The following is a 24,527-nucleotide window of genomic DNA, read 5'->3' as shown; positions in this document are numbered from 1 at the left end:
TTAGCTAGCTTTTTAGCTTAGCCTATTCTTTTTTTAAGGATATGAATTCTAGATAATGAAAAAGCGTTGGAATAAACGGTCCAAGGCAGTATTTCTGATGCCACCTTATAATAAGAGAAGTCACATAATAGTGTCATTTTTATGATACTGTGTCTTTGCCTCTGAGGGGAAAAAAATAGTGATTCTCTGTATGAGGTAGAAGTTTCACTTTGTCATGTAATGCAGAAGGCAGCGAACAGTTTGGGGAAGCTGAGTTTATTTATAAAAGAGTGCCTAAAGAAGAGGATGTAAAAAAGCAATTGGGTCTGACTGCAGAGGCACATGAATGAAAAGGGGTTTTTAAACATGATGCCCAAGAGGAGCAGTGCTGATGTGCTGACTCAGAGAGCTCATCACCTTTTAATGCTCTCTTCATAGATTCATTTGTATGTTGTTAGACTGTTCCTTCTCAATGCACTTAATACAATATTTTTGCTTTAAAGAAAAAAATTAATGTAATCTTTTTTTCTTCTGAGTGTCTCTTCACACTTGATAGAAGCTGTAAGTTTTCTTCTCTTCTTATATATTGGAAAACTTATCTACTGGAAAGCTGTATCATGTCACTGGCAACGTGTTTGCACATGTTGAGAATAGACTTGTACTTAAACAGTTTTCCTGCAGGGATTTCTCTTCTCCTGGAAGTCTTGTTTTGAAGGAGGTCGTCTCTAAGCATTGCAGGCTTTGGATTAATTCTGTTGGCAAAGATGATACAAAAATGAGGCAGAGCTAAGTTCTGAAACCCAGAATTAACTCAGAATTTGCACATCTGGGAGAATGTTAGGGCAAACTCAGTTGACTATGCAGGTCCTTTACGGATTTTTCTGGTGGTGTGGGAATCTTTCTGTACTTCGTGTTAAAATCTGAGAAATTTAGAAGCATTTTTTTTTTTTTTTTTTTTTTTTTTTGGTAATACTGTGTAGGTGATGATGTTGCCATCCATCCCTTCCATTCATAACCATGTGGAAAGCATCTCAGCAGAGTGCATCAGGCACCTTACACCTGTGGTGTTACTCTGACTATAGATGGACCTGGCATCTCTTTTAAGCTTGGGAGCAGACTTGGGCATGGTTCTTGTCTCTTGACTACATTTTTTTCTTCTTGCCTCCAGGTGATACATGTTTGGTTTTCTGTGGTTTTGGGGGATGTTTTGGTAATTTCTATTGCTGTTCCATCTTCTGTGCCTGCCTCAAAGGAGTAGGGCGTGGAGTAGCAAAGACAAGATGGAGTAGGCCAGAGAGGTTGAAAGGTGATTAAAGAAATGGGCATGATGTAGGGAAGGATTTGAGTGGTGAAGGGCATTGAACAGTTGGGAGGGGGACTGTTAAGGAGTGCAGAAGGGACATGGAGGTGGTCTGGAATACTTGAAGGAGGGGAATGGTACAGAACTGATGGTTTCAGTGATAAATAATTATCTTTGTAGTTTCAGCATGGCTACTACATCAGCCTGTGAATCTGTAACCATCAGCTTGTGAATCTGACCCATGTTTGTACCTGCCTTTCCAGGGAAAACAACAGGAATAAGAACCAGGCTATTTTAAGATTACTGAATTAGTATATTATTTAAATTGCCTAATGATGACTAATGACTTTTAAAGTGCTGTTAATAGCCATATTTAAATGTCTGAAAACATAAACTTAACAATGTGCTATCTCCACTGTCCATTGTTATCTATTATTTCTTCCAGGGATGATAACATGTACTTGCTAAGATGAAAAAACCTTGCATTTGATGTCAAATATTCATAGAAGAATGTTTCTCCCAAGAGAAACCATATTTGTCTTTATAAAATGAGAAAAAATTCTTGTTTATATTATCAAATTGATAGGAATTTTTGTTGTCTATAATGGTATTCATAAAAGTAACTTAAATATTGATTGTTGTAACTTGTTTTTATTTCTCTGCAAGTCTGTGCTGATACTTTTCACTGGAAGAGCCATAGCCTTCTAATGTGACTTCATGAACATAAGCAAGACTTGTAGTGGGAAATTTTAGAACTGCATTTTCTTTTAAATAAAACATAAATTCCTAGAGTAAGCTCTCTTAGACCTTTTGGAAAACTAAGCTAGATTCTTCATAAAACTTGCCTCGTATTTGCTATTTTTGAGATTTGGTTACTAAGTTGATTTTACAGGTACGATTTTTCATTTGTGCAAGTTAGGACTAGCGGAGACTAATCATGCCTGATCCAATGGCGAACTTTTTTCTAAGGACTGCCCATAATTTTGGGATGGCTGACACCAGGTTGAATTCTAGTTCCTTCCTTCCTACCATTGACAGTCTCTGCACATGGCATTATTCAGAGGGAGACACTGCACAGATACTTACTTGTGCTCTGTATTTTGAGAGGTTGTTTTTTTCCCCCCACAGTAGCTTCTGTTCCTTTTCAGAAAAGGGAAATGAATCTGTCCCAAAATGTGACTGCTTAGCAGTTGAGCAGAAAACAAGTGTTCAATGATGGCCTCAAAGGAAAGGTATTTAAGGAAGTGATGAGTTTACTTGCTGGCAGCTTCCCTTCCACTACTTTTATAGAAAACAGCAAAAATTTTGATTCTCACCTTTACCAAAAGGACAATGTAAGCAAGTTGGGTACCTTCTTCAAATCTTTTACTTTTTAGGGATGCTTAAATTTATCACTTCTGTCAAAAGACTTGTATCCTTTTGGCTCCACAGGCTTGGAGGAATTTCAGTTTCTTTGTCAGGCATTCATGTCTCCATGTACCAGTGCGCACTGGAAGTATGGGTCACTGAATATGTACAGATCCTTGCAAACTGAAACGCTGGGCAGAAATATGCCTACTTATTAAGTCCTTTACTGTGTTTGGCATGGACCACAATTACACCTGAGGAAGTAGTTACTTCTTAGACTTAAGAACTGCAGCATCATTTCCATGCTTAGTTTTGACTGTGAGGAGTTACTGCCCCGTCTTTGGCAGGGGTTTTAGGTAAATGTCAGCTGTCTGCGTAATAGCTTGTACTGAATTTCCCAATATGAATGTTCTACTATCATAAAAATACATTGATGTGTTGTCTTACGGAGACACTTGCCAGATAGCTTCGGAGACAGAATTTCACCCCTCATAGAGAAGTTATGAATGTGGTAGCAGGGTGAGTTCTGTACTGCAATTATTGCTTAGGCTGCCATTGCAGATAAGCTACTTAAATTGTGTGTTCCTTACATACTTTTGGAAATCATGGCATTGTGGATGTTTGTTTTTTCTTGCAGATTTACATTACCTTTTTATTTTGACTGTGAAATCCCTTTCTGGCATTTGTAGCATGCCAACTTTGCTGAAAACACGCTCGCTACTAAGCTTTGCATTAGGTCTCCACTGTCAGGTTTTCACAGGCTGCCACATGCTTCAAATGTTTGTAACGAATTTGAAACAGATAGACATCCAGCATAATCATTCATTGTTACTTGAAGTACTTTTTGAGTAGAACCTGAGGAGATCTGAGAGCACAGAGGGAATTGGTTAAGATCTGTCAGTCAGACCTGCTGCCTTGCACAGCCCCTGGCTCAGCAGAGGTGGGGCTCCGGAGCTTAGCACTTGCATGGAGGAGCAAAGAGAATTGATTGCAGTAATGGTGGAACAGCCTTGCAAACTTCTGGTTTCCAGCAGCCTGGGGATTATAACTGGTTTTGTTCAGTTACAATAGTATCTGTTAACTGCAGTATCGTGGAAGAAACTGTCCCAATGGTTTTTTTGCTAAGCATTTTGTAAAGCTGCTGTACGGAAGGTGAATTAGTTTGCACAGAAGGCTCTTAAATCAATCTGCTGCTTCAGTCACTTGACTTCAAAGAGAAAAATAATGCCAATTATTTTTAAAATGGTGGGGAAAGATAGTTAAAGGCTAGGATGTTGCAGTCTCTCCCATATACAGTTGAACAGTAAAATAACATATGTTCATTTTTAATAGTAATTTTTTTTTTGCACAAGTAGTGTGAACTTCACTGTGGCATAGAAAGCTAAATTAATCACTTGACTAAGTCTTCTTTTGAGAGCAACTTTTATGGTTATTATTATTATGAATAAGTAAATGGCAGTTACAGAAAATATAGCGGAAAAGTTGATTTGTGTTTCACTTACTCAAAGTTTAGTGACTAGATATATAACCACATCTGTCAGCATGGTTTTCGTAGAATTAAGAGCTTTGCTTAAAAAATAAAAATAAAATTGGTCTGGTCTTTCATACCACAAGTTTGAGAAGGTTTGCTGTGATGATGTGCATGTGTGGACTTCTGTATTGGGCTGTGGCTACAGTTAGGTTGGCTTCTATGGTTCTGGTAGGGGGGAAAACCAAAAACTGATCTTGCCCCCAGCCTCTCAGCTGGGGCATGGCAACTGTGTGCTTGCAGCCTGCAACACAATGAAGAGGCTTGGGGTGGGCATTTGAACGATCTTACAGTTTTAGTGGCACAGAAGATATTTTAGTAGGCTACTTCCAGACCTCCAGTTGTTTTACAAAGAAGAATTAAGTGGTAATTTGATGGCTGGCAAGGCATCGTCAGGGCCAGTAGGCTTTTCTCGTGTTGGTTTGTGGCAGGAGGTATGTGCTAGCTTCCTATCGGGAAATCAATTTGGCCGGATGAAAGTTCTCAGGAGCAGCAAAGTAAATGAAAATTGAAGACCCTGTGATATGCAGGTGATTAAACTGCATTCAGGGTTTCATTCTTGCTTAAAAGTGGTAAATACGTGAGAGAAACCATAAATAGCAGTGTGATAAATAGTAGTGTGACTTTAAGCTTATAAATAGCCTCTTATAATTTTGCAGTACTTTCTCCTTTTAATAGCCTGTTGCTCTTTAACTTCAGCACACGCTAACTCTGCATGTGTGTGTTCATTTGCCCTTCTTGGCAATGTTTTATTCCAGCTGGAGCTGTGATGTTTCTTTTATTGTGTCATTTTTAGTCGACTAACTGGCTTGTAACATGGTTATGTGCCTGCTTTTTCAGTGGACATGAAGCTTCATACTGAACTGAGCCAATATGATAAAGAAACATAAAAGCGTTCTATTGTCTTCCTGAATGTGAATGCTCTAGAGGAGATTGTAGAAGTTGTTTTCCTACTAAAAATAAAATCGGTAAATTATAGAATAATTGAATTAATTAATCTCAGACCAACAGTATTGAAAGTTTCTTGCTGATTCTGAATGGCAGCTGATTTTGGAAGTTTCGGCTCCAAGCAAAATGGTCAGACATTTTTTCTCAGTCCGATATTTGTTAAATGCAGTGACACTAAATGGTTTTGTACAGAAGATGCATACCCTGTACCTGAAAAAATAATTCACTATTACATTAGTAAAAGGAATCTAACTTCTAATGAAAGGTTTGAGATTTAATTGGGTGGGCTGAGATGAATAGTCTATAAATACAGAGTTTGTCTCTGAATTTTAGTTTTGCTCAGATAACATGGTGTGACTTTGTTTCGGTGCTGTAGTGCATTAAAAAATTCCTTCTTTCAGTGTTTTGTGCCTGTTCCAGTTGTATACCTGCAACTTTGTGCCTTTACTTTTTGGATTTGGAAATGTTGGGGGTTTTTTTGGGGGTTTTTTTTTTTTTTTTTTTTTTTGTCAGTATACTCATTGTTAGCCCGGACAGTGTGATGTTGCTTTTCACACCATTTTTAACATCTGGTATTTTTAAGTTAATTTTGTGGAAACTTCCAAGTATTCCTGAGTAATTCTATAAAGAACAAAGCTGTAAGGAAGAAAACAGTCATATTCAGAAACAAAAAATAAAACTTTGAAGTTTTTTCAAAAGTCTACTTTGATGAACCCTGGTAAGAATTATAAACTTTTTATGTAAGTTTGGATTTTGTCTTTCCTCTTGCATTGCATTTTCTTCCAATACTTTTTTTATAAAGAATCTGTATATGCTTCTGTAAGTTTGTGAATGTAATTTCAAAAGAAGGAAATGCATCCCAAAAGAAAAAGCATTTTTACATAACTGTTGGAAATATGCATGAAGGTAGTTTTTGCTCTTACATATGTACAGAATTGATTGCAGTTTAACAATTTGCAAAACTCGATGTGTGACGATAAGTGCCTGGAGCCTGGCCTTAAGGTTTAATCATGTCATAACCCCTGACAGGTTGCAACTGTTGAGGCCAGTGGGCCATGGTTTTGAAAACTTTTGGTTTGGCTTTGAGTTTTATTTCCTAAGGAGTACAAATAGAATTGTCCTTTGATTTTCTGGTCAAGATCTTTGAAAATGATCCTTTTACAAAGTAGATTTGTACAATGTACAAATCTGGGGAGCCTAGACCTCTTTAGGATACTTTGGTAAAGAAACTAAACCCCCTAAACTTTGATTTATTTATTTATTTTAATTTCACTGCATGTGAATGATTATCAGATTTAACTGCTTAATCGCTTGAATGTGAGTGATATTTTCATTGCCAGATTCACTCAAATAATTTTGAACTTTAGCCCTCTTGAGCTGGCTTGAAAATAGAAATTGTTTCCTATAAAGAAAATCTTTGAGAGGATGAAGAGGTGAGTCAGAAAAATACTTAACTGAGCTGTGCTGAAGCTGTAAAAATGTAAGAGCTCTTAATAATAAATAAATAAGTAAAAGGAGAATTTAAAATTTGTACTCATCTGAATAGGATGATTCTTTTGCTACTGGGCAGGTCTGTCAGCAAAGCTGCCCTTGTCCTGTGCAGATAGCTTTTTGTGCTAGTGCCCAGAAGTGCTTTGGGGGGGGTCTCTGTGTAATGCGCACCCCAACTGAAGAGGTGACCTGCTCTGCGCTCGTACCCTAGGGCCAAAAAGCTGGGGAAAGGCTGAGTATCCGGGTGCTTGGGAAAGGAGTGTGAGGCAGCATGGCCGAGAGCCAGGGGCACGGATGGAGTGAGGTCACTTCTCTGGGCAGCGCTGCTAGAAGACTTCCCTTGGCTTGTTTTCTGTTGGAGAAGGAAGCGGAGTTGACAAGCATTTTCCAGGCAAGTAGCCAGACAGGCATTATTTTAATGTTTCCAGCGGAAAATCGGTGTTTTTTGGCAAAACTGAAATTTTCCATGTGAAAATTTCTATTTTGTGGAAATGGCATTTCTGATTAAAAACTAATTTTGGTGGAAAGTGTCCAATTAGTTATATTCAGCCTTAGAATTAGCATCTGCTGTGTTTAAGTCTATTGAAGATAATTTGGCTTAGGTTTAGCAACTCTGAACAGAATATACACAGACAACTTTCCTCCCTTCAATACTTCAGTTCTAGTGCCAGCCAAAATTCAACTTGAAGTTGGCTATGAGTAGAATAAAAGCTTTTTCCAAATTTTGCCAGTTTGTTTTCAATTCCGACTGCCTTCAGCTTCAAAGGCTTCACAACACAGATGCCATGGCTGGAACTAAAGCTGCCAATTCAACTAGCTGCTCCGGACTGGAAGATCCTGCTGCGTGCAGCAGTGTGGATCTATGGGTGCTGGAGTGGTTAATAGCTCGCCCACAGGTTTTCTCCATTGGAATGTTTTCTGTTGATACTGTCTTCAGATGATTGTGGTTGATTGTAGGGTGTATAGGATGTGGGACTTCTGATCATTTACAGTCACACCGTTAGAGCGTGTAACTTCCCAGCATTTAATGTTTTACACCTGTTTTATCTGCTTTGTTGTATACAACTGTTGAAGACCAGCAATTGTTATTTACATGTAATTTCTTTCTCTTTTTGGCTTTTTAAATTGTGTTAGAACCCCCTCCTATTTGTAGATGGAAGAGCTTGAAATCAAAACCTAATTCTCACTTGCTGCATTTCCTTGATTCAGCGCGTGTAGTCAGGCTGTCAATAATTATTGTCTTGAAAGGACTGTATAGGTTATTAAAGCTATAGGCAGTTGTACATTGTTATTAAAGGCTCGAAGATTACCAAGCTCCTTTTCATTAGTAAAGAGCTTTTGGTTTCCTGTAGAGGACTGTAAACTCCTTTTTTAATAGGTAAAGAAATCTTTTTTTGAGTCATATAGCAAAGAGGAGTCAAATTTACTTTACCCCTTGATACTTTGGAGGAAAGCTGTAGGAAAAAGTTTGGGGATTTGGGGATTTATTGCTTGTTTTTTGGTTTTTTTCCTTTCTTAAGCAAGATATAAAATACTGACGTTATTATCAACTGGTGATTCTGATTTTAGTTTGTCTGAACTTGCACTGATTTCAACCCTTTTTTCTTCTGGTGAGTAAATATTTAGGCTTCCTAATCTTAGGGTTGTATGGGAGCCAGTATTTCCTTTTAATGAAATCTATTTAAATCTGTCTAACCTAGTTTAGGAACACATTTTAAAAATTACTGCAAATTTATTTTGAGAAGTTTCTATCAAGAAGATATTTTAGTAATACTCCATTATAGTCTCAATTTATTACATCTTATTATAGCATTGAGTCATGAAACCAAGAATATGAGGTCCAGCTCCAGGAAAGGGAAGAGTTAGACATAGTTATCATCTGCGTGAGGGTCAGGCATTGCCATTTTTAAGGCTATTTTCAAACAAGGGCAGGTTATGGTTATAGTCAAGTTTAAAATATTGGAGGTGGAACTCATTTAGACAACTTGCCTATTTTTTCCTACTAATCTTTAGACATGATAAATGCCTGCAAATATCATGAGCTGACAGCTGTGTACTAGGAAACAAGGTGGTTTTATGTCTTATCAATGCATTTATGTATTTGCTTGATTTCTTATACTGTTTTAAATGTAGAAGTATATTTCAATCCACCATTTTGTGAAGTTTAAACAGCATCCCTCTTCCTAGTTCTTTTTCCTGGGAGCTTTATCCTTTTCTGAATGCTTCAGCTATCTGCCCTTCCACAGGGTTTGGTCTGCATTTTTTAATTATTATTCTTTGTGTTTAAAAAAGTTAGATTCAGTTTTTGTCCTTGCTAGCTTTACCATTTTCCATCCTAAAGTGCTTATTCCCAGAGCGTGGGCTGCTGCCAACTTGGTGCACGTGTTTCTTTGCTGTCAGTCACACTGGCTGCCACAGCCATGCACCCAGGGGCTCTCCTCTCCGTGGGTCTTCACTGGCTCGCAAGTTGGCCACTGCTATAGCTGGTGGTTGCCATCAACCTACCTACAGTGGGAACATGGTATGGGGAAGTGGGGTGGGCACTGGTCTGAAATTGGCTTTTCTCAGTCGTAAGATTTGGTTGTTTTGGTGTTCTGGCCTCTCTGGTCGCTCTAATGTCCACTCGGGGCCCATCCGGTAACATGTTAGTAATCTAGTACTTACTCGGACCTTGCTTGTCTCTTCCTGCCTGCTGCTGGCCCCCTGTAAATTCACAACTTCTGTTTTCAAATTACTACTCGGACCTTGCTTGTCTCTTCCTGCCTGCTGTAAACTCACAACTTCTGTTTTCAAATTATAGGCCTTAAAACTATACCAATATCTCTACCTAAAGACACTTCTAGCTTCAGCTGCCTGTTCTCTGTGTCTTTACACCATGGTATGCTGTTCTTAAGCCATTCTTTAAAGTGGTTGCACTATGATCCAGGAGACTCCTGAAAATCAATTATGGTTTGTTTAATAGAGGGATAGCAGGTTTTTTCTGGTTCGTTAAGGTACGTATGGGTATATTGCTATCATACAGGAACTTTCTAGACTTATGCTTAAAATAATCTCTGAAACCTCACGTAAACTTCACTCATCTTGTCCAAGTGTGTGTGACTGTTGTTTCATAAAACTTCCTTTACTCTTGAGTATCACCTGCAAATAAAAGGTCTGTGGGTCAGAAACAGTATGGCTGCACAGATTCCTATGATGTTTCAAGTCTGATTGTGGCTTCAGTGTGTCACCTGTAGGACAGATGGGTTTGTATTTGATCATAGGTACTCAATATGAAGCCTTTTCCTAACGGCACGTGGACTTGGGCTGTTTTTCTTACATTATTTGGAAGTGATGCAAAAGTCCCATCTCTTCTGAAGTACCGTTATTGTCAGGTCAGTGAGTACTCAGCCTTGAGCTGGCAGGAGCTAGCTGGCAGGAGGTTTTCTGTTGCCTTTGCATCCATTCACACTCTGACCTGTAAGAAGACTGTTGCAGTGGAAAGGGAAATGGGTTAAACCTGCTGAAGTAGGATAGCGTTAAAAAAAAAAAAAAAAAGTCATCTGACTATTTTAATTCTAGATCTTCCTTAGCTGCAGACTTCCAGTGTATTGGGTGTATTTATTCAGCCTCTCTGAATCTCAGTTCCTCATCTAGAAGGCTGGTCAAAAACTGAAAAAAGAGATCAGATTTACTATGAAAGGTTGTGCTATGGAAATCCAGTTCATTTATCAGGTTGCCAGTTGTAATGTGGTGTGGATGGGTATTCACTAAGAATAAGTTTGTACTTAAAAATGGGTTTAAAATTAACCATATTGAGTTGTTTGGAACCTATATTTATTAATCTGTTTGTTTCCTTTTTTTTGTCTTTTTTTCCTCTCAAAAAAAAAAAGTTTAATATCTTCTCGGGCTGTATCTACCCTAGAGTCCTGGATAGTGAAGATGGAAGAGTTACTTTCTTCATGTGACAAATGACTGGGCATAGAAAGGGAGGACAGAAAGGTTTTAGGTTCAAAATAATTGGCAGAGTTGATGGCATGGTTTCCAAGCACTACTATTTTTAATTAGTATTACTTCTAAACTGTGCCAGCAAGTATTATAATCTCAAACAAATGAATTTTATCTTGCTGTCTTTGTGTTTCCTGAAATGTTACGTATAGGAGCAAAGAAAAGCAGATACTAAACTTACTTCACTGTCCTACTTCAGACCCAAAGTAGAGAAAGGGAGTAGCTGAATTTGAGAGGCTTTTTTTTTGAGCATTGTGCATACAGTTCAAGCATAATGAGTATTGACATTTAATTAGAAGTGTAATTTATAATAGGCTTTTCTGCTTGCTGTGCTCTTGTTCTTGGGGGAAGGGAGGAGCAAGAGAGGGAATTGTCAAAATAGTTTATTCTTCAGATGAAATAGTAGATTGCTACAGTACTACCAAACTTATTTGCTGTGTTCTGGTATAAATCTTCCAGCTTTCTCAGATTGGCCACTATCTTGTGTAGAGTGACCAAACACTCAATAATTAATGTTTTTATGTTGGAAAGAATGAAGTTGTGGGGAGTGACAGAGCAAGGTGTTTAGCTTTTAACCTTTTGTCTCTATTAGTAATTATGTGATTATAACATCTTGGTTGGTATCACACAGCAGTTGTTCAAATTTGAAAACCCTATCCAAAGTAGTAGATAAGTAGTAGATAAAAAGTATTACTGAAGGAGGTCTTTGATAAAGAAAAAGGACTTTTTAAAAGAAGTCCTCAAGTAATTTTTAAACTGAGAGTTATTATTAATTTAGGTGTACTGAAATCCACAGCCAACCCCATGAAATCCTTGTGTTCATAAAACGAAATGAATTAGCAATTTTAGAAACTTATCTGAGTAAGTGGATAGAATACTAATTCTCTTACTGGCTTGTGTATAGGAGAAGCTGCTGGTGGAGGAGAGAGGCAGAATTTAACTTCTTTTCTCTCAGCCGTTGAACTTCAGGCCCAAAATTTTCAGAAGCTGTCAGATGTACTATAAGAATTAATGCTTCTTGTGTTAGATTTGGGTTTTTATGTGGTTAAGGATCGAGGATTTAAGAGTAGCACATTCATTGAAATGCAGGTGGGACATTTTGGGGGCATGTCCATGCGTTGCTCTTGACTGCTCTCAAGAGTGAAATACTTGCAGAAGGAATTTCTTTTGCTGTTCTATACTTCTTGCATCTGTGAGGGATTTAATCAAGCAGCTCAGAGTGCCTGCAGATAACAAAAGTCTTGAGGGAATATATAAAAGCAGCTAGAGATTAGATAAGTTTGATGCACCAGTTTTGCATATGAAGTGTGGAGGCTGCTCAGGGCCAGGCTGTAAAGAAGGGTGTGGGAAGCCTGGACCGAGGACGGGGGTGAGCTTGGAGCCCCAGAGCTACCAGCCCCATGCAAATACCTGGGCTAACAAGAGGACAATTTGGTTACCCACCAGTGAAAAGAAGTTGCTGAGGTTTTGGAAACTACATTCCAAACTTCCAATGCCAATGTGTCCTTGTATCCAGTGCTGTCTTGACAACCCTTTGGGACTGTAGTAGCACTGAAGGAATCGTGCTTGTAGTTACATTGTGTGGTCACTGTCACTCCCAGTTCCTCAGCAGGAAAAATACTTCCTGAGCAGGAAAAATACAATATCCCTGTTTTCCAGTGGAAGTTTTAGGAAGAGTTTAATAAATGGCCATATGATAGCTTAACAGGAGTATATGATTTTCCTTAAGCAAAATGAATTTGAATAATTTATATATTACAAGTAGCTAATAAACTTAAAAAGAAACAGAAGATTTTGATAGAGCCTAGAACCATTAATGATGGTGTTGCCTGGCTAGAAGTCTAGCGTGAACCTTCGCACCTGGTGACGACAAAGTGAAATGACCCAAAGTTTGCTTATCAACTTTCAATAATGATGGTTACTTACCATTGTTTGGTCAGCAGAAGGCAGGAAGAAATGAATGAAGTATGAGTTGTTGGCACTAGTTCAGGACTGTAGTGCATGGGTCGATTCACTTAAATGAAAATGCATTTCTACTCTTGATTTTATTCATAAGAAATGTCCTGAAGCTGTGTGCTACATCAGAATTGCTGAAAGCTTTCAAAGCAAAATTTTTGAAAGCTAAAAAATCTGAACTTTTATTTGTTGGACTAGTGTGGACTTTCCTCAAAATAGTGCACAATCAACTAATGTTTAGCATTTTCAAACTGGTTTTAGTTAAAACATTTAATATAGTTTCACTAACATGTTTTCTGTAAATATATATGAAGATGGGTTCTAGATATAACTCAGTGTTTGTTTGAAATACGGTAGGTTGTATTACTCTGTTTAAGCCTTCAAAATTTTCTTTCTACTTCTAATATTATTTTTTTTTTTCCTCCTAATTGGAACGTCTAATAATTTTAGTAGCCATGGGGTCTGTAATCTATTTAATATATTCAAGCTATAGCATGTTGTATGAATGTGGGTTTTCTATGAGTTGGGCCTACTTTTCCACCTCTTGTAGCAAATTCATGTACTATGTTGGACCCAAATCAGCAGGTGGGCTACAGTGGAAATGCATGCCTTCTGGGTTGCTAAAATACCAGTTTCTAAACAAATGGAAATCTGGCAATGTTTAGCTGCTTTAGGTTAGCCATGTAAAATGAAATTTCTCATGTCCTTTCATGCACATGTGCATACTGTACTGTGCTAAGGTGGTTGTCTTTGTGTACAGTGCACAATGCAAACTCTCCTTTTAAAGAACTCTTTACTTCAAGTCAGTGAATCAGTTGCACTCTTGGATAAATTAAATTTCAGTTAATTATCTTCTTAACGAACTGCTTATTTATTAAGCTGTTTAAAATAGGTTAGTTTATTCTAAGCCCAAGCAAATTATTGTTTTACTGTATACTTTTACATAAAAGAATAGAGGATGCCGAAAATTCACTTGAGAAGCTTCTGTGTGCTCTTTAATGCCCTAACCAAGCCAGTATCGCAGGAATGTTCTGCCCTTCGATAGAGAACACTCCCTAGAATTGCTTCATCGCTTGAAACCTGAGCTCAGGCAGGAAATGTACAACTTGCTCCCTCCACAGACCTGAGAGGTAAGAGGAGTTTCATGCACAATTTCTGTCCTTTTCCGGTTGCTGTGGCAGCATGAGCTTTGGATTATTAATTCAAGTGTCTAAATATTACATGCTTGGCAGAAAATGCTGAAAAATTATAAGCAGAAACCTTCTTCATATGCAAAGATTCATATGATTTAAATCCAATTTAAATAATGTACTTGCATATATAGAAAGATTTTTATCGTAAGTGGCCATGGTGCTGTCCATGGCACGGATATGCACACAGTAGTACCTAGCTTAAGTCAACGTGCTGCTTAAACCAGTTGTTCTCAAACTTTTTTTTTGGTTGAATCTCATCTTTTGTCTTTAGTCCTATTTCTTTTAGAGCTGCAGGTTTTACTTTGGAGCTTGAAGTCAGTCCTTTATTTGTTCCATACTGACTTTAGCTATAAGATGTTTTTGTTTCAGAAGTTTACAATCAGCGTAGCTGAATTTTTATCAGTTTGGTCAATTCACATATCAGTATTTGCTGGGAAATCAGATAGCTATGATTTATAACCTCATAAGCAGTAGCTAGCCATCTCACTGTTTTGCTAGTATGTTTTCAAAATGCATAGTGAGCATGGCAATACTTGATTAGGAGAAATATTACTGTCTGTGTTCTTGGTGCATGTATTTCTGGAAGAAAGGAGTAGTAAAGATGATATGGATACAGTTTGGGGCCAATTATTGTAAAACAAGTGTGTCACAGTAAAGCCAGTAATTGCAGGGCCTGTCTGTGCTTAACAACTGTGTCCTTTCTGTATGTATGTATGCTGATAGCGGTGTAAATATGGGTTGTGTACACATGATTGGCCACAAAGCAGTTACATGTAATGCCCTGGCAGATCTTAAAAGGAGTATTTTTTGCAAGAGTGTGTGGCAGTGAAGGCATTTTAACATAATTCCTACATCCTTCCATAGTTTCTTTGCTGACATATGGAGAAAGAATAACTCTTGGCTGTGATTTGCAGAAAATAGTCTGTCTTTTGTCACTTCTTCTTTACTTTCATGGCTGTTATATTTCCATTCTGTAGAAGTATTTAAGATTTCAGTTAGTACACTTAGTTGTAAAACTGCATTCTGTAGTGCAAAAGCCTCTTTGTTTCATGGAAGAAACTTGTCTAATACAAGATGGCTGTTAGGGCTACTACACATTGTATGTGGGACGGGGAATATTCATTGCCTAACCGGAAAGTTTGAAACGTGGTTTTCTAAGTCCATGAAGAAAGTGTTCATGAATGACTGATGTCCAGCATGGCGTAAATATGAGCTTCAAACCAGGAAGATGCTAAACTCCAGACTGTGGAACAGTATGTGAGAAATATCTTTATGTGTGTGTCCTATTTGTTTCTTCCATCCTGAAGGAGAGTGAGAAGGCATTGCCCTTCAGGTCTGAAAGCTAGATGAGCTGTTTTTCTGACACAACACAGCTGGTCCCATTTCCTTAGCGAATTTGTAATACAGTGCCCTATTTCTTAAATTTGACAGTTTCATTTATGTACATTGAGAAAGACCCGAATCACAGTCTGCAACTATTCAGTGGTTTTGTTTGGTTGGAGTGGAGATCAACTATGTTACAGCAAGAACCTTGCTGGGTCTGCAGGTTGGGCCTGTCAAAGCACATGGTGAATGATTGCTTGGTATTGAAGGATTTTGAGGATAATTGAGGTCAGATTTTCTCCTTGCTCACTATTATGAATGTGTTGCTCTGTTTGGATGAAACACAGAAGTTTTCTGACTAGTTTAAAGTAGCAAAAGAAGACATTGTCGGTCTTGATCAGCAAATAAGACAAAAACAGGGAAGAGAACAGGAGGGAAAAATGAGATTTGCCTTTTTGTTCTCTTAAAGCATGATGGTTTCTGGCCTTTAACAAATCTTTCTTTCTGCTGCAAAATTGTGAATTGTTGAGTTAGATCCTCCTAGGTCGCTACCGAATGGTTTTGTGAGGACTGCAATACTTATTTGAAAGCAGAACAGTCCTACTTTGTGCACTGGCGTTTTTATTCGTGGGAAAGGACTCTGAGATAACCCTCACTGTGTCTTGGTTGATTTGTCACTTATGCAAATCCTTGTAAATATGCCTGTCAAAGCGTTGTTTCTGTGGTGTGGATAAAGTGTTTTTAACCAACTTGCATGCTTTTCTGAAACCTTCTTTGATTCAGCTCACAGGCAAATACCTCTCTAAAGTCTTGCCTATAGTTACTATTTGTGTAGCTGCACTGATAAAGATGCTGATCTTTACGCCATTGTGGCTAGTGAGGTGATTGACTTTTAGATTGTGTCTATGTGACATAAAATATTGTTTGTGAAATGTTATGTTGTTGGCTTACATCACTGGTATGGAGGTTCAGTTACCTGTTCCTCTCTGTTACAGGTTTATTTTTGAGACTTGTAGAAGGCCTAGTGGAAACAGCCTCTTCATGAGGAATTCTCAGACATATACTTCCATGTTAGGCTTTACTTTGGAGTTTTAATGTTTGCAACACAATTTTTCATTATTTTATCATTAAGAGACTGTCCTGAGTTTAGCTTGCAGCTGGTGGGTTTATCTGGTATCTTTATCTTTTCTCAGTTTGTCATGCAAAAAAAACCCACCTTGCTGTAATTCTGCATGAATACAGCATTACAGTTCTGAAGCCAGAGTGACTGAGTGGCAAAAAAAAGAAAAAAAAAAAAGCTGTCTGGTAAGGAAACAAGTACTTTTTAATCTGAAAATGCTGGTTAAGTGAAAACTGAAATATTTTGCAAGGATGGATTATCATCAAAATTATTTTTTTATGTCTGAGATGTGTGGTCATGCCAAAAGAGCTGAAGATGTACTCTAGAAAAGCGAAATACCTCAGGGATTTTTAGGGCAGTCACTCAAGAGGTTGGCTGCAGGCGGTGGGAAGAAGGTTAAACTGCAAATTCCCAGCCCTTCCTGATACGGGCAGCTTGGATCTTGGCCTTCCACTTTCCCATGAGGGCCTAAGTATCTAAGCTATCAACTATTTAGGAGTGGATTGATCTTTTACTTGTTACCCCTGTTCATTTGTGTATATTGGAGCACAGATACCTGTTATGATCCAGGCAAGCACTCTAATCACTGTTGGGATGTTTGCTGTCCTCTGTTAAATTGTATCTCTCTCTTCTTTTTTTCATGATAAACACCCACCCCTCTCAAAACAGGAAGCAAATGTGTACACATTTTTGATATCTTCATGATTTTTCACACAGTAAGGAAAAATCAATCATTTTACATTCAGTTTTGAGAATATCTGTTTTCCTACTTGTTAAGACAATTTAATTTTCTATCTCAGTATATACTCTTGCTCTCTACTTAAGTTATGAAACTTTCTGTTTGCTTACGCCCTTGTCAAAGGATGTAGAAATAGTTTGCTGAGTGTGTAATTAAGTGAATCACAGGCCCTGATCTTGCGAAGTACTTAAGAAAGTAACTAGTATTGTTGGATAGGGCTAGTTGCATCAGGTGTGCCATAAGTACTTTGCTGGACTGGGGTTGCGGGATAATCATTACGATCTTAGTTTGAAAAAGTGAAAGTCACATTTCAACTCTTGTATTTTATTTATCGGCACTTAGCACAGGGTGTAGACTTCTGTTGGGCACAGTTCCTTGTTTGGAGAAGAAGAATTGTTTGTGCTTCCAAACTATATATGTAAATCCAATCAAATTGACCTAGACAGAAGATTCAGTAGTTTGACAAATCTTTATCTATCCATGTTGTAATTTAAAAAAAAAAAAACAATGCTGCTGGTTTTGTTATCAATGTGTAGTCTCATGTCTAATTACACAGTGAATGCAGAATCTTTGCAGCATAATGCATCAAAATCTTTGTGTATCTTTTCTGCATGCTTTTGCTCTATAAAGCTTTTTGGTGTAAGCATTTTTTTTTTTGCTGTTTTGCACTGAAATTAATTACTAGTGGCCATGACACCCAGCCATTACAATGGTTTTTGAAGTGAAAATGATGTCTTGAATCTTAAAAAAACAAGCAAACAAACAAAACTCCAAAATAACCTTAAAATAGGGAGGGGAGTGGACAATGTACAGAAAGTAAAGGACCAAGTATTTTAGAATAAGGTTGTGTTGTAATTTGTAAGACATTGTTTAGTTATTGGATACTATGAATTTAGTACTCATTTTTCTTTTGTCTGTGATGGAGTTTTTTGACAGTGGACTTGCTGTGTGTTGACCTTTCTTTGAAGAATGACATTCTTGCATTTGTACTTTTTGATCTTTTTTAATTTTATTTTTGTTTTGCCTAAAGACCGTGTGTGTACAGTAATGACCGCACGTTTCCGATTGCCTGCTGGCAGAACCTACAATGTACGAGCATCTGAGCTGGCACGAGACAGGCAGCATACGGAGGTGGTCTGCAACATTCTTCTCCTGGATAACACTGTACAAGCTTTCAGAGTTAATGTAAGTAACTTGCCTATTGCAAATCAATATCATCGAGCTTGCTTTCCGTTGCTGGACTTGTATGGCCAGAGTTTGACTTTCAAAATAGTGTTAAGCACGGAAAAGAAGAGGAAGTTATGTTCAGGCAGGCATGCCTTTACATGTACGTACTAAGTCACTGTGAACTTAGTCATTTTGGCATCCTCTATTGTACTAACAGATCTTCATTTCAAAATTGAATATACAAAGTATAGTTTATTTCTAGTAATTTTCTTCATGGGCTAAAGTTGTGTAGTGGAAATGGAGGGCAGCTTTGCCACTGAGTTGAGGGACCAGCAAGCTTTTGTTTTACTCCGGTCTGGTTTTTGCATTTTGAACATGAATAAGGTGTAATGGTGACTCTTCTCTTGATTGTGTAGCTAACTGTGTTCAATCATGTGTATGGTTATATTTGGTTACAGCTATCATCTTAAAGCATCTCTTTGCTTTTTGCTTTTCTCAGATTATGTTCTGTAATTTCTCTTGCTTAAACTCACCACCTTCTAATGCAGTAATGAGGATGGCAGGAAAGAAAGTAGGAAGCTGTTTGCTGAATACTGACGACTGTTACTGGGAAAAGTCAGTAAATTTTACATATAAGCCTGGAATTTAAGATAGGTTATTAATTAGATTTTCTAATCTGTAATCCTTGATAAGGAGTTAAAATTAAAATGTTCATGATTCAGTGCATATGTTCACACAAGTGCAAACATTTCTTTCAACATCTTGAGGAAAAAAACCCACAGGCAAGGACTTTGCAAGATAAGCATTTAAAGTGACCTTTGTGTAAGAAGAACCAGAACTCAACAGGAAAGAAGCTGTGGGGTGTCCTGGGGCAGGACAATGGAGCTTCTACTTTATAAACTATAGACTTGATGACTTACGTGGGAAAAAGTTGAATAATGTGATGGTAACAGTTACAGGTGGCATGATTATTGAAGTTTTTCAAGAGAAAATTGAACTTCAGTGAATGGAGTGAAGGAGTAGCTTGATATCAAAAAAGGCTGTGGGACTTCAGCTGGGAAATGAGGGAGAAACTGAAGCAGTTCTCAAATCTATGTGAACAAGTTTAATTTGATTTATTTGAAAAATTTGTAATGCTCAGTAATTATATTTGATTCTGATAACCAGTGTTTAGTGAAGATATTGATACATTTTAATGTTTTAGGGAAGATTTGTGAGTGATTGCATTCCTGTATTCTGTAATCAGGTGGTTAAAGCCTGTGCAGCCTGCAGCTGCCCATCAGAGGAGTGAAATCTCTGTTATCTAGCAAAAACTTGCAAGGATCCAGTGTCAAGTGGCTTAAGATTGAGAGGTAGACTGGGTGGTTATTTGTTTTAAGATTTTTCATTCAAGATACAAGGTTTTGGGATGTTATCTTAAAGTGGTTTTGAACTTAATTCAGGAACTTTTTAACTTTTCAGGACTTCTGAGTAGTTAAGGGTGCGAATTTTGGATGATGGAGCTGGGGGAGGGATGGCCAAAGACTTTAATTTATCAACATCAAGCCTCATCTACTTTCTGGGATAATTTCTCCTACATACCTTTCCCCTTTTTCTCTACAATATTCCACTGCTCTTCTGTATCTCATATTTTTCTTATCCTTGCTTACAGGTCTATCCTGCCTGCCAAAAAGTAGCATGTGCAGAATGTAATTGGAGACAAAGCATTCAAAGTGCATGAGAAATTGTAAACGTTGTGTTCTCTGCTTTCAGGTGCAGGAGTTTTCCATTAAAATATCTGTCTTGCAGTTTATTGTTTGTTTATAAGAGTTGGCTAAAATAAGGAATAATTGTTGTACAATAGGTATGGGAGGTTATGCTTCTTTTTGATCTAGGTGTTCAAAAGCTGTACGTTGTTAGAGAATGCTAGTGCCTGTCTAGAGTAGAATCACCGGTTATAAATACTCAAATGTCTATTCTGTCTCTCCCAAGAAATAATTATGCAATATGTTCCTGCCACCTCCCTAGCGTACTAAATATTTTAGTTGCATGGATCACGCTTTACTGCTTATATAGATCAGCCTGCAAGTTTGTCTACTAAAACTGAGTTTAGGGAATAAAAAAGTCCCTTGATGCTCAACATTTTGATCCCTGGTCTTAACCTCAATCTATTTTTTCAAAATAGGGAGTAATAAATATTCAATCATAGCAAATATATGCTAACCTACAAGGTATACAGCTTTTCAGGGTTTATAGCTGTGTTTTACTTTATTGTGGTTGACACAATACTTGGCAATAAATATTTATGGAATTGTTTTCAAAATAGGAAGAACAAAGATAACATCAAATAAATTAGCAAGGTTTTTTTTTCTCCTGGTGATTGCTATAGGTATTCTGTATGATAATGATTGTAAAGCTTAATCATCTGGAGTATGCAGTGCTGTATTAATAAAATGTACTCAAATGCAGTTTTTCTGCAACAGAAAAGTACTGATCACAGACAATGTCTCTTGATAATTTATGTGACGTGTTCTAAGTTCACATTTCAACCAGCCTTTTCCATTGATCTGCTACAAAGCCTTACCTTGTGTAAAGTGTAACAAATAAAATCAAATAATCCCTGTAGATTGTAGCCAGACAAAGGTTATTTTGGTTGGAGGCAGAAGAATCAGTTGGAACTAACCTGTGCATATGTTTGAAGAGTAGCAATCCTCTCCATGAAATGCTCTGCTTACCAAATAAAGAACTCCTACTTCCACGCTGAAAAGCATACTTAATAGAAAGCGTAGCTGGAAGAAGTGAGGCCGACTTGAGTTAATAATGTGATCAGGATGATTTGCATTACCATAAACCTGCTTCTTCACGATCAAATTGCTTTAATTGGTTTTAATTAATTGTTTAAATACCTCAAATTGTATCTTTTCTGTGCAGGCTGACTTAATTGTATTCCCTGAAAGCTGATACATAGATATGGAGATCACACTAAACTTGAGGGAAAACTAAGTCAAGGTAGATGGGATGAGTTCTGTGAACAAGACTAGTGGATTAGCCGGTCATGGACAAATGTTGCAATTTGAAGCCTTTATTATCTCAGAATTATCCTCAGAGTTAATGAATTTATATTCTAACAGAAGTAAAATCTAAAAATATGTAAAATAACCCCAAACAAAACAAAAAACCCTGACAGCAACCCCCCTGTGATTATAGAAGTGAAAATTTTCAATAATTGAATCTTCAGCATTACTCAGTTGCTTCCCTTTTTCATTGACCAAAAAAAAATAAATAGCCTGCTTGGTAACTTTTTTAAAAACAAGATAACTTTTTGCAAAGCTCATGTAAGATGTAGAATGAAAGGAGATGGTAGTGCAGCTCTGGCTGTTTGGGGATGAGCTTGCTCAGGTTGCCACACAAGTATTGTGGTGGGCTGCGAGAGGAGAGGTTCCAGCGCTGTCAATAGCAAAGGAGCAGCAAGCGTAGCCTCTCACAGACTTGTGAGCAGCAGAGCTGTCTGACTCCTCTCCGGTGAAGCCCCGGGACCTGTCATCCCATTCCTCTCTCATCAGAATTCCAGATCTGCGTGGACTGTCATGGCAGCAATACCTCCTGGTGCTTGCCGTAGCTGCAGCCAGTTCTGTAGGCCAGCAACAAAACCAGAATGTCAGTAGTATAAATGGAGCAGATGGTGGTGATAGTTGGTAAGCAGGCATTAGACCTATATAATTGTGGATGTTTTCCTGAATTTTCAAACATGGGCGTTTGTAAACAGCTAACAATCATTTTGCAATTAGAAATTGTGTATCTATTTAGTGGTACTAGATGTTAGTCACTAGATGATAGATACTTTGTAAAGTGCAATTAATATATTGATGTCTAGTGTTGATGTTAAATTTGTTCTGAAAGGCCAAAATTTGTTAGATATTTTGCCTCCAACAATAACTAATAAGAAGTATGCATAACATTCTAATATTCCAATTCAGAAAAAATATTGATATGTTTTTTATCTAACTACTGCAGTTTTATGTTAGATAGTTCCCATTTTTCATATATTTTTCCATTATTCCCTGTTTTAAGAGAAAATATTAATTTTTAACTTTGTCTGAAAGTATAAAGCAAGTTTCTTTCTAACCCACATTTATTGGTTTTACTTTTTATTAAAAAAAGCAAAAGTAGAAACTTGTACTTTTTATAATTTATAGCTGCTATTCAGTGGTTACGATAGTATTACAAATATTTTGGACCTTTCACAACAAACACAATTGTGACCTTCACCTGCTCTGGCAAGCTGCAACATCATTATATAAATACCAGAGATGGGTTAAACCGAGGTCTGGTTTTACTAGATGCTTATCTTTAGTTTGCACTGAGAGTAAAACATTGTGATCAAAACAAATGGTTCATGTTGATACCAGTCTTCTCTTATCAAATTAGCTGCTCTGTTGCTGGAGAAATACCTTCCTTGCCATCGTGAAATGATGTTCTGTATTACTGAATTCAAACTGATCAGCAAGTTCTATGGTTTTTTGTTAGGAAACATCTATTCATATTTGTAAGAAACAGTATAAATTCTCAGGTTTAGACTGGAAAAAAGCTACAGAATTGATATCTGCATGTTATTTGAAGAAGTAACATGTCAGCTATCCTAAATGTAAGCCTACGCTTGGGTTCCAAATGTCTCCCCTTTTCTGATAGTTACTGTCTTAAGTTCTTAGTCTGAGTTCTGATTTAAATCTACATGGGGAAAAATGCCAAGAAGCAATTAGTGTTGCTATGTAATTTTAAAATTAGCTTTATTTGCTGAAAATATTATACTGATTATGGGTTTATTTCAAAATACATCAGAAACTCCTAATTTAGTAAAAATAAAGGGACTATTTTTGGATTGCATATAAAAATTGCCTTATGCATTTATACTGTTTTGTGTTAATTATGTTAACATCTGTTTTTTTTCTTTGCTTGTTTTTAGCAACTATACATAGCAATATATAATATACATTATAAATGTATAATATATATAAATAAAATTTTATATATATAAAAAATATAGCAATTCTGAGATCACTTTAACTCAGCCTAATTTATATGGGACCTGAAATATATGCCTTATGTAATTTCAACTTAAATACACAGAGCTATGGTTATGATTGTCCTACTGGGATCATTTCAAGCATAATTCGTTGATAACTATTTTCTTTTTTTTTTTTTTAATGTTATGAAATAAATTATCAAGCTTCTTGGAGTTTCTAGCTCTCAATAAATGGTTTTGACAGTTTACTCAACTTCAGTGTAATTTCAGCTGATCAAAAAATGAGTTTTGATAGGATGCTCATAGATATTAATGAATCTTTGAATGTGATTTGTAGAGTTTTGTTGTGTATGGATATTAATGAAATTCTTGCAATCTTCTTTTGCACTTATACTCCTGTTTTAACAGCTGTAAAAGTAAACTGTTGCATAATCTCTATGAGAAGAGAGCAGAACAGCAGGTTTTTTGTTTCAAAACTTTAAAAATATCTTATTGCCTACAGTAAAAAAGGCAAGACGTATCAAATCCACTGTAGCATCGATAATACTTGGCACCTAGAAGACTGTAAGAAGCTTGCTTGGTGCCAGAGAGGTCGAAAATCTGGGTGGAAACTGTATCAATCATCTCTTTCAACTTTTTGTTTGTTTGACAGCTGTTCTTACAGAGTTTTTCCTCATCTTTTGTACTTCAGGCAGCTATGAGACTTTAACTTCTTTGGGAAACTCCCTTCAGATATATTTATTGAGTCCTGTCATAATGGCACACTCGGCGTTTCAATTACTGTGTTGGCAGTATTTTCAGGTTAGGCAAGAAATTGCTAGGTACCAACAATTACAGATTCCTTTAATATCATTTTGTGGGTAAGATTTGTCACTGTAGTAGAAATCAAGTTTGTTCACTTGTCTCTGAAAAGCCATGTTTCTGTTATTCAGTTCATTTTAATTAGTTCATTTAGAGTAAAGTAGTACCTGTTGAGATAATGGATTTAAACATCACTTCTCAGTTAGATATTTGGCTGCTTCAGGTGTCTGTGCCATTTAACTTTGGAAACATTTTCAACATGCTGGTCCATTTAGAATCAAGAATAGGTTTTTGGATAAAATAAGTAAGAATAAATTGTACAGAGCTGTACTTTTAAATTCAGTGACCCAAACAAGGCTACGAAGTTCTTTGTCAAATCCTAGCCTTTTTTCTTTTCTTTTTCTTTTTTTCAGTACTCCTTTTAAATATCACATTTGGCTGATGAATGGCTTTCAGGAATAATCATGTAGCTAGCTGAAGTGAGAAATTTTTACTGTGAGAAAATGACAAAGAGGAAAAATAATTCCTTACGTATGTTTCAAAAAGAGAGATGAAGCTCGTTTAAAAATAGTGCTCCTGGGGTACACTTTGTGATATTTAAAATTTGGGCTTCTAGGGCATATCTGAAAGAATGTGTATGTGCTCTGCC

General features: G+C 37.0%; 1 protein-coding gene across 3 annotated transcripts in view; it reads left to right on the top strand.

Moving 5' to 3' along the window:
- Window positions 1–1,051: 1,051 nt before the first annotated feature.
- Window positions 1,052–24,527, top strand: part of PTPN4 (protein tyrosine phosphatase non-receptor type 4) — an 88,944-nt gene continuing 65,468 nt past the window's right edge. The window contains exons 1-2 of one of the 3 annotated variants that reach the window (XM_035900231.1): window positions 1,052–1,147; window positions 17,939–18,093. In XM_035900231.1, coding sequence (XP_035756124.1) covers window positions 17,956–18,093 — 138 coding nt within the window. In that variant the 5' untranslated portion in view covers window positions 1,052–1,147; window positions 17,939–17,955. Of the gene's footprint in view, window positions 1,148–13,528; window positions 13,664–17,938; window positions 18,094–24,527 lie in introns of those variants that run through there. The other 2 variants (XR_004842747.1, XM_009644681.2) reach the window with 2 other exon arrangements.

The sequence above is a fragment of the Egretta garzetta genome, unplaced genomic scaffold (genome assembly GCF_000687185.1).
Source record: "Egretta garzetta isolate BGI_Z169 unplaced genomic scaffold, ASM68718v1 scaffold48, whole genome shotgun sequence".
Classification (NCBI taxonomy): domain Eukaryota; kingdom Metazoa; phylum Chordata; class Aves; order Pelecaniformes; family Ardeidae; genus Egretta; species Egretta garzetta.
The sequence above is the reverse complement of the archived record's forward strand: the minus strand, read 5'-3'. Positions and strand labels throughout refer to the sequence as shown.